This window comes from Phoenix dactylifera, chromosome 1, assembly GCF_009389715.1.
Source record: "Phoenix dactylifera cultivar Barhee BC4 chromosome 1, palm_55x_up_171113_PBpolish2nd_filt_p, whole genome shotgun sequence".
Lineage (NCBI taxonomy): Eukaryota > Viridiplantae > Streptophyta > Magnoliopsida > Arecales > Arecaceae > Phoenix > Phoenix dactylifera.
Window position 1 is genome coordinate 10,006,904 of NC_052392.1, and position 10,615 is coordinate 10,017,518.

At 41.8% G+C, this 10,615-nt stretch overlaps 1 protein-coding gene across 1 annotated transcript; it reads right to left on the reverse strand.

The window, feature by feature from the left end:
• Positions 1-4,136: 4,136 nt before the first annotated feature.
• On the reverse strand, positions 4,137-9,924 carry LOC120110594 (phospholipid hydroperoxide glutathione peroxidase 1, chloroplastic-like). The gene is made up of 6 exons (XM_039126049.1): positions 9,525-9,924; positions 8,875-8,951; positions 8,676-8,737; positions 7,127-7,245; positions 6,867-7,034; positions 4,137-4,443 (listed from the first exon to the last, which is right to left on the reverse strand). The coding sequence occupies exons 1-6, from the start codon at positions 9,798-9,800 to the stop codon at positions 4,414-4,416; spliced, it is 732 nt and encodes a 243-aa protein (XP_038981977.1). The 5' UTR covers positions 9,801-9,924; the 3' UTR covers positions 4,137-4,413.
• Between the last annotated feature and the right edge of the window lie 691 nt (positions 9,925-10,615).

Here is a 10,615-nt window from a genome sequence, read left to right on the forward strand (position 1 = left end):
CCGGGAGCATCGCACGGCGAAACACCACGCGCGCAACGTCGCTGTCTCGTATGGCCGAGCTGCCCTCATGAATCGGGGACTCCGAGTCCCTGGACCCTCTCTCGGAATGATCTCCAGCCCCCGACGAGCTCGGCCTACCCGAGCTCGAAACTCCGGGGCCCCCACTCGGCTGGGGGCCCGAGCGTCGCAGGCGAATGATCGGCCGACCTGGCCGCTGGGAAATAGGGACGGGGCGTGCTGGAGGTGCCGCGCCCATCGCTCCCCCGAAACCCGAGCACGCCTGCTCGGTAGCCAGGGCTTCAACCCAGACGGATCTGGAAGGCCCGGCCCCTGAGCCCCTCACCTCAGCGGGGCGGAAGTTGAGGCCGACTTGGCCTTCTTTCTGGGCTCGGGAAGAGCCCTGCCGGCTTCAGCCGCCCTCCTCTTCAGTCAAGAGAAAAGAGCGGTGTTGCTCGTCACCATATTTGGAATGTCTGGAAAGAAGGAAAAATTTTCTAAGTATCAGACCAGCATCAAAAAAAAAGGGGGGGAGAGAAAAGGAGAGAAATAGATAAGGCAGAAAACAGTAAGATAAAGGAGCAGTACAACTGCCCTTACCCTCGGGGCGCGCCGAGCTCAGGCCGACATTCGCCAGAGCATCCTCGGTCAGGAGGTCGGTCAGAATGATATCCTTTCCGAGACCACGCAGAGCATCGAAAACCCTCTGCTTGTCCGCCGTAAGACTGGTGAGCCTATTTGCGGCCTTCAGCCCGGGACGCCCCCACCTCGGGTCGAACCCCCATGAGAGCTCGAAAGAAAGAAAGAAAAATCTCCCCTTTCACTCATGAATAGAGGAAGGGGCACCTCGGAAGAGTGACATGCCGCCCCGAAAGGCGAAGTACAGCTACTCCCCGTCCGCCGGGTTCGACTTCAATAAGAAGCACCGGCGGAAGACGCTTATCAATGTCGGGATCCCATGCGCAAGGCAAAGGGACAAGAACCCGACAATGGTCCTCCACGAGTTCGGGGCGAGCTGTGCTGGGACGAGCCGATACTCCACCAGCAAGTCCTTCACGAACTCATGGAGGGAAAATCGCAGGCCGGCCCAGAGTGTATCAATATACACTCCGATCCGACCTGGTGGAGGTCTAGTCGCCCGGCCCTCCGACCCCGCAAGTTCGAGACGGAACCCGGGCTGGAAGAAAAACCAGGAACGGACCAGATCTAGGTCCTCCTCGGTTAAGGTAGACCCGACCTCACCAGGACCAAGACCCATCTCGAAAAAGGGGAAAACAAAGAAAAAGACGAGGAACAAAAGACAAAGCGAAGGAGAAAGCGAGAAATGAAAGGGGAGAAATAGAAGAAGGCAAATACTAAAAGAAAAAAGACTCCCGAGCTAATGCGGGAAAACGACCTACTGATGAGCGTCGCCGGAAATCACCCCTAAACGCTGCCGGAAAGACTCGATTGCAACCAGGAGAGAGAGAAAAACGGAAGGAAGAAAGGATAGTAGCAGTGACAAACGGCCAAGCAAGACCTTTCTAGGGCTAAGTCAGGGGGTTTATATAGACCCTCCTGACGGCCCAGATCGGCGGAATTGAATCCCGCCTTTTTTTCAGATCATGCCACGTGTCGGCCCCAAAAATCAAAGCGACATATTTAACCTGAATCGACGCTTCAAATGTAGAATCAGGGCAGTGTCCCGTCGGTTCCCGGGATCCCATCATGAGCTCACCAGGCAAGGCGACCTCGAGAGGCGAAAAGGCGTTGCCCCATCTCCTCTCATTAAAAGGTGCCCCGAAACGCGCAAAAGCACTGGAATAATTTAAGATTCCCTGGTCCCCAACGACACAATAAAGGCAACTACTTCCCACGCCCGAGCTTGCAAACGGCTCGAGCTCGGAAGTCGGGAGGTAGTGTTGGGGGAAAATAAATCGCCCCAAAGCACGTGAGCAGGCCGCTAGCATGTGGTCGAAGGCGCCCAGCCTGGAGGGCGCCCGATCTAGAAAGCGCGAGCAGGCCGCCAGCATGTGGTCAGAGGCGCCCGACCTAGAAGGCGCCCGGCTTGGAAGGCGTCCGACCTAGAAAGCGCCCGATCTCGGAAGGCATCCGATCCCGGAAGCCGGACCTCGCCGACTGCCCGTTGTGGTCATATCCTCCTACGGCCCGATTTGGGACCACGCCTTGAGCGGCTTACTCAACAATTAATGCGTATGGCCTCTGCAGATCTCTGGCTTATTCAACAATTAATGTGCATGGCCTCCGCAGACCTCCGGCTCACCCAACAATCAATGCATGCCATTCACGGACCTCAAGCTCTCCACGGCAACTCAGGCTCCGGACTGATCTCTTACGGCGACGCATTAATTCACTCGATCGTGTTCAATCATGACGATAATTCCTCTGCCCCGTCACATCTCAAGGTGCACCTGAACTCCTCTATAAAAGAAAAACCCCTCATCCTTATTAGGGGCTGGGCTCTGAAACTCTAAAGAAAGATATCTTGTCCTTTCTCTTGTCCCCTCTGACTTAGGCATCGGAGGGCCGGCGCCGGAAACCCTGGCCACCGGCTTTTTTGCAGGTCCTCCGGAGGACGCCGCCCGTTGACGGATCGCCACCCACTGCCGAACGACGGAGCTCCTCCCTTTTCACCCAGTGGTCACCCCCGGGTCCAACAGTACCCATCTCCCATCTCGCTCTAATCTCATGTTAATCGATAATTTATTGGCTATCTCGTTTCATTTGAACTTATGATCTTTAGTCCTGGGTGATATGGATCCTCTATCTATGCAAAAAAAAAAAATTCTAAATAGATTTAGAAGCTTCTCCTTCTACGCCGATATATACGTACATATGTGTGTGTGTGTGTGTGGGAGAGAGAAGATACCAAACTCTTAATCAAATGCTAATTAAGCCAGTATTGAAAACGTGTACATGTAACAAAAAATGATTTATAAAGATAAATACATAATTTATAAGGATTTATAAAGATTAATTAACAAGGTGTTCCGCAGGGACTGCACGTGTGTGGCTGGCAGGTGTGATCAGTTCACAATGTTTATCTTAAAAAACATTAGACAAAATCTAATGATATTGTAACCTGTATGAGCCATAACCAAACTGAGTCTCCCACATCCAAGAAAAATTTAGAAGATAGCAGCATGTATAGTCCATTTCTTTCGATATGCTATGTGAATTATGCAAGTTCATATTCCTTTTGAGAAAAAAAAAAAAAGGAATTCTTAGAAAGAATCATACAAGTTCGTATTGTAAAATACCATGGCCAGTTCACCACCAGATCGTCCAAATTTTTCCCTGCAGAATCTCTAATTTAACTACTGTTTTCTTTTTAAAAGTGCATTTGAAAATGGAATAACTTAAACCAGAGTACATGAATTAATATACTTCGGTCTTCTCAATTAAATAAAAATAAATAAATGTACCTTTTTCAGAAATATCTTTTCATACTTCTAAACAACAATTTCATCCAACTATTCAACAAGTATTTGATTGAAAAGAGATGAAATTAAATCATTCACTTCCTCTCTTGTACCATTTCCAAATGCAGCCTAAGAGGCTTGCCCTTTCTTTTAACTGTATTCAATAAGCCCTTCCTCATTTTCCTCAAAAATATAAAGACCACTTCGATGCATTCTTCAAGCTTATTGCATAGCCTGACCTCAAAACATTCATCTGATATCCATGATACTACCATGCAAACACTTGTTTGTATCAAGTAATGCTAAATATGGAAAACAGATGAGAAAACATCAAATGTCCAGAGTTCATCATCTAACCAGAATTAACAATGTTTTCTGAGGGGTAAAATAATGGACTGGAGTTTCATCTCCCCTCCACCAAGTCATTTATTACCCTCATGGTCTCTATCATATACATGCCATGACCAGGTCTTTACCAATCTTTGCATCATACATCCCTCGGACTGGTTTTGCACAACAATACCAGCATTCATGGCAATCGTCTCAAAGTCCGACAGTATATTTGTCGACAAAGTGGGAGCTAATAACACAAATGCAGATGTGCACCGGAAGCCCGACAGACAAGTTCAGTCCTTGTCCCTGGGAATATAACACTGAAGTAGATCAATTGTTGGCAAGAATGAACTCAGAGGGACCTATTTGTTGCTGAAAGTCTCATGGCTATGAATAGTTATTATAATGGTGCTTTATTTTCGGAACAAATCAATAAATAGATACCAAAGTACAATGCTATTAAAATATCTTTTCTCTTCATGCTTGTGAACTTAATGACATATGATCAGAACATAGAGCGAGGCTACTGAATACGAACTACAAAACCATCTGGTTGCTGCATGAAAGGACTACTAAAATAACAAGCTTCCAAGTAGTCTAAGGTAAACACTGGCATGCATGGCATAGTGCTGTATTTGCATTTGTATTGGATCCAAGTACTTTAGGCTGCAAGGAGTTTCCGGATATCCCTCTGCAAGACAACAAAAAAGAGCTCAATGAGATCCAAGTACCAGGAATTCCATATAAAGAATAGCAAATAGAGCACTTTGGAAGAAGGGCAATAGTAGAAGGGTCTTCATCATGGTCCAGAGAATTTATTATCTTTTCCCTTTCACATTATATTTTGGTCACATTTCTTGTCATTTCTTTCCTTTGGATAACACTTGGGGAAAAAAAAGCTATTTGAGCCCAGATATTTTGATCAGACATACCATATATAAATGCTACAAACTATTGAATTTAGAAGCATGACGCAGCGATTCAGCAAACAATAAGAAAGATCGTTGTGAACATATAATTAGTTCACTTATACATCATATCAATTGATAACCCACTAGATGGACCATATTACTTTAACTATGAAAGATGCTCAAATCACTGAAACGGTGTAAAATTGCTATTTTCTGGGAAATTAAAGTTAAACCCTAAAGTTTAACATATGAAATTAATTTTCTATCCCCGTTAATAAGATGGGCAGACTCAATTCACCTGATATTTTTATGACCTAAAATCAAATAGGGCCATCTAAGGTTTGTACAATTATGATGTCATATGACATCTCACTTTTTGTTTCAGACTGTCAATCATTAATTCTTTTTAGCCCATATTTGACCATCCAACCTTATCTTATCAGAGCTTGCATTAGGGTAAGCAGAATTTTGCCCTATATAAAAGGATTCACATTGGTATATGAAGGATCTTCCCATGATCAACGTTTACAAAACTGTAGATTAACATGTTGCACATTAACATGTTTATGGTCAGATATTTTCACTAATTTCCATCCTACAAGGTGCATAAATTCATATAGCCAAGATTCATTGTCTCATACAATGTGGAACCTTTCACCCGTGGTTTGCTTATAGCTCATTGCTTGAGCAGAGAAATTATGTTTGTAGTACAGACCCTTTCTGGAGTGGAATGGCAGAAGAAAAATGTAAATCTGAGGAGTGCTTCTACAAAATAAGGGAACACAGAGTGATCTGAATCATCATCCAGAGAATCTTTTAAGAGAAACAGGTAAAAAACATCTCAAATATGCTCGTCCTAAAAGCCCAATCAGAATGGCGAACTCAAATTGTTATACGTTTTGCAAGAACTATGAATACATCTTGCCAGTTGACTTTTTCTGCTTTGGTGGGTCTGTGTCAGTCAAACAACAAATAACAACAAAAAGCTTGTGTTGCTGCAGAATAATTAGAACAAATCTATACTATAAACAAATAGAATGAGCAGAAGGGAGGATCCCTACTGTCTCGCATTGGAACATAAGCTATTACGAGGATTACTAGCAGTGAGGTCTTATTAGTACTCAAGGTATTTGGAACAAAATTACTACATTTCAAAAAAAAGGATTCTCAAGATGTTCAAATATAAAGTTACCACTAAATGCAAGTTACACTGGAATTCCCAGTTTCTACAATCAATCAGTGTCACACAGCAAAGGCGCCACCTCATAGTGCTTGAGTCTGTTGAGTAACCACGTCTAGCTAAAAGCAAGCCAAAATATTATTGTATGGAAGCCCTGAAAGGGGAACTAAAAATTCAAAGGCCACAAGAACCAAAATATCATTTTTCAAGGTGGCTAGTAGGGCAAAAATCAGATCGAATACGGATCGGATATTGGTATATCCATATCCATGTTTGTTTTATTTGACGAATACAGATACGGATACAGATATTAATTGGATGTAAAAATTCATATCCACATTTATTTTAAATAGATACGGATGCAAATCGGATACCATAAGTATAGATATAAATACGGATATAAATCGGATAATTAAATTTTATGACCACAGAATTAAAGATGTTATTAAGCATATGATAAATCAAGTTTATAGCATGTTAAGGTGGCCATTTATTTTTTAAAAAAGTTCATAAGTGCTATATAAAATTAAATAGGGTTAAAAATAAAATCGGATATTCAGAGGCAGATTGAATAGTTATCTATCCATATCCATATCCATTTTTTTTTGACAGATATGGATACGGAATTAATCGGATGCTCAAATTTCTATCCATATCCGGATAAATTCGGATATAAAAATGGATTCGGGTGGATATTATCTGATCTACTATCACCTCTAGTGGCTAGTACAATGTTTATCTTCAATTTTCAATAAAAAGGTAGAGACATTTATATAGATCTCCTTTTACCAATTAAAGACAGAAGGTAAATGCTAGAAAGTAGTAGGGATATATATATATATATATATATATATATATATATAATACTGTTAACATGCTCTGGGGTATCATTAAAATTTAGATCCATATCGCTGTCTGTTTGTTTCTGATTTGACTTTATCAGACTATTAAGGTTTCTAATATCTTTATGATCAATCAAGTAATATATAGAAGGCCACAGCGATATTTTTCTGTCCCACATACCTCAATCTGGAAAGGCGAAGTTGTAGGTGGGTATCTCTCCACAACCTTACCATTTTTGTCTACCAAGAACTTCTCAAAATTCCACTTGACAAGATCACCCAAAAATCCTCCAGCACTAGACTTAAGAAACTGATAAACTGGAGCAGTGTTTGGTCCGTTAACATCAACCTGCCAGGTGTAAAGTAGTCAGAAAACTTCAGCAATACATGCATCTGTTAGTTTATGTGGGAGGTGTTGCAGATGGGTGGATACTGACAAACCTTATCAAAAATAGGGAATTCTGCTTTGTACCTCGTACAAGCAAACTGCTTTATTTCCGAATTAGATCCTGGTTCTTGTCCCCCAAACTGATTGCAGGGAAAAGCCAGAATATCAAATCCTATAATGTAAATATTATCAACAATTAGGAAAGGAACACAGTAATAAACTCAGATTTAACATGCACTAGCACCCAAAGACGCACCAATCAGTTCAACTATTTAATTTCAGTTTTCAGATGGACTTTTTGTAACAATCTCTTCATGAGCAATTTGGAAGTCCACTGGAAGTGCTGCAATATTTACTTAATATTCTCCTAATTTGCTTGTGAGTTTGGGTGTAAGCTAGACAGGTCATGAGACCTCTTGGTTTTGTTATTTTGTTAAAGGTGTCAGGACACAGAATGAACACAAGGTGAAGAGCTTGATATCCGCATCTTATTAAATAGAATATAGATATTCAAATCTTAGTATACACAATATAACTAGGATATGTTAAAGAGATCATAAGGGATGTTCATAAGATGCTTGTCCTGTTATGGAACCTCCAGATATGGCAAGAAAATGCACTGTGAAGCACACATATTAAGATATCTATTTGATCTAGGCCTGGAAGTGTTTGCTGTAGATTTGTAGTCAAGATGCAAGCACGCTTTAATCAGGATTAAAAAAATAATATAGTTTACTAACACTCTAACAATTTAGTAACCGATCCAGTTTGTTTTGCATAGGTATGAAAGATCTGTCAATATTTGTGGCATGTATGTTATAAATGTTGAAGTATCTACTAGCAACCAATATACAAGCTGGTACATAGAAGAAAATTAAGGATGCCAAGAAAATTAAGAAGTACAAATATTAAAAAAATACAAAAACATGTTAATAAATAAGTCTCATGGATTAAGCATTATTCCGGAAGTCCTATGCTCGGGGTATTGAAGAAACCAAAAAGAATGTAAGTCCTGTAATTCAAGCATAATTTTGAATGTTCTATGCTCAGGTATTAAAGAAGTAACAGTTTTTGCAACAGTTGTTGAATGGGTGGGGATCAACGTATTTAGAAAGTTAACTGAAAGTTAAATTATCACTAGCAAGAATTTTGTAATTTTGAAGTTCCTCGTTTCAGAGTTCAGATTTTCCATCACTAAAATTTCTCAGGAAGGAATCTTGAATTCCATGATCACCCAGCACCCCGCACCCTTCCCCACCTATCCCAAACCCCCTCCCACACCCCGCCCCCCACCCCATGCGCACGTGCGCGCGCACGCGAGAGAGAGAGAGAGAGAGAGAGAGAGAGAGAGAGAACAGAAAAATAAACAGCACAACCAAGATTGCAAGTTAGTTAGTATCAATTTTTTTACTGAGTTCCTAATTTTTAATTTCCTCCAATAAGAAAAATAAATGAAACGAAAGCTTAGAATTTTTTACGCTGATTCTTAACACCTCAAAAGGTATGATTATCAAAAGTTTTTGCAAACCCGCATCAATTGATTCAGACCATGATTACAAGTATTAAAGGGAAAAATAGAATCAGAAACAACTACTAAAATACCTTGTGTTTTGTACTTCTCATAGATGTGGGAGAGTTCAGTGTAATTTGATGTCGTCAACCCACTGAACATTCACAATCAAATCTTCAGTTAGGAATGAGATATAAAAATTAGAACTCAGAGCTACCAAAGACTCCTGTAAAATACAAGATCTAAAAAGATTAAGTAGCCAATATGCCTTTTAGAGTGAACAAAAGTTACCATTTGGAAGCAACATTCACAATCAATAGTACTTTCCCCTTGAATTTGCTTAGAGAAACATCCTTCCCCTCAATATCCTGCACCAAAATACTCTAGCCTTAATTGTTAGGCATGCCTGGGGTAGCCTACGCTTATTTTCCTTAAGTATAGCTTAGATTCAGTCCTTATGATCCAATCTTGGCTCCCTTGATTTACATAAATTAAACACACTTCTTTCCCTTTGTTAGAAAACAATCCTAGCTGCATGTATATAAATAAACCACCATGTTTCGTGAGACTCAATTTTATGGAATGAAAAGCTCACAAAAACAAACCAGCATTTACTTCCAATTTTTATTGGTATTTTTGAAAAAGCACTTTGGGGTATAAGATTTGCAAATTTCTTCTTGTTTTTGAGACTAAACCTTCCCTATTAGCAGAGCTATCTATCAACCATCCAGCCTAAGTCTGGAGAAACTTAGCTTGCCTCCCCTTCAATACCCTACATCACATCTCACCTCTCGAATATGAATCAATTTTAATCAACTCCCACACGATTTCTATAGAAAGCAACCCTAAAGCTTCTTACATTCCCACCAAAAATCCGATTTTTATACCCCCAATAAGAAGAAATAAAGAAGCCAGAACATAAAGGGGGATCAAGATTCGACCTTGACGGTGAAATCGTGGATGCTCTTCTCCGTGGCAGCGGTAGCGTAAGCCACACCCGGGGTCCTCAGCGGTTTCGCCGCAAAGCCGGGATTTTTCTGGAACTGGGAAGAACACCTATAATCCCGGAATGGGGTTTTGGGGAACCCCGAAGGTAATTTGGAAGAGAGATGGAGGAACGCCAGGGCCGGAGCATTCGTCCTTCCGGGCCGAGCGAAGCCGTGGAGTGAAGCGCTGGTGGCGGAGAAGAGGGTGGAGGCGGTGGCCATGGACGACATCGGCGGCGGCGGAGGGCTCTCGCAGTCGGTTGGGAGGTTTGGCTTCGATCAATAGGGAGGTTTGGGTCATGGGAGGAGGGAGGAGAAGGGAAAGGAATCTGGGGAAGCAAGTGGAACCACGTGGGTTTGGTCGTACGCCGGCCCACCTTGCGACTACCGTTTCAGCGCTTGTTTTGCAGGACAACAGACCGGATAGAGTTGCGTTCTCTGCGGTGCAACTTTTGGCACCGAGGATAAGATAACTTTTCTTTATTTTTTAAAATAGAACAGGATAACATGCACTGCTGCCATGGTGGACTATAGCACATTTCATCTCGCAAATAGGTGATATGGTAGCTATTCACGATACGATGCAAAAGCCACATTATAAAAAATTTTGATTTCGAACATTCGGTACACATGATAAGAGAGAAAGATCTGATCAGCTAGCCGGTGTTGAATCATGTAGGAGGTATTTTGCTACGTTGAGAGCGACGGTCCATGACCGGAGCTGCCAAGCTGACCTATAGTGAGTAGGTTCAGGAAGCAGATTGGGTTTGATTTAAACAAGTTTGGATCGTATAATCAAATGAGTTTCTTGTTCCCTTTGTTATTAAATTTTCCTCTATTTTGTGATTTAAACAAGCGAGTAGCAATCCATCGAAAGGTGATAAGGTGGCCAAGATTTTGTTCTGAAATTATCCACTACTTTTGTGTAGAGTTGGTTGTGACGCGGCCTCCCTATTCAAGAAGATCTTTTTGTTGCTTTCAAGCTTGATCGTCCATGATAGAGCCAGTACGAGAGAGTCCCAGTTGAACCCTATCCCCTTGGTTTC

What these genes read in the sequence shown, in the direction of transcription:
- LOC120110594 (XM_039126049.1), bottom strand. Translation starts at nt 9,800, where the DNA reads ATGTCGTCCATGGCCACCGCCTCCACCCTCTTCTCCGCCACCAGCGCT. An exon ending in TCCACGATTTCACCGTCAAG is followed by an intron (nt 8,952 to 9,524) that starts GTCGAATCTTGA and finishes ATTTTGGTGCAG; the next exon opens with GATATTGAGGGGAAGGATGT. An exon ending in GTGAATGTTGCTTCCAAATG is followed by an intron (nt 8,738 to 8,874) that starts GTAACTTTTGTT and finishes GTGAATGTTCAG; the next exon opens with TGGGTTGACGACATCAAATT.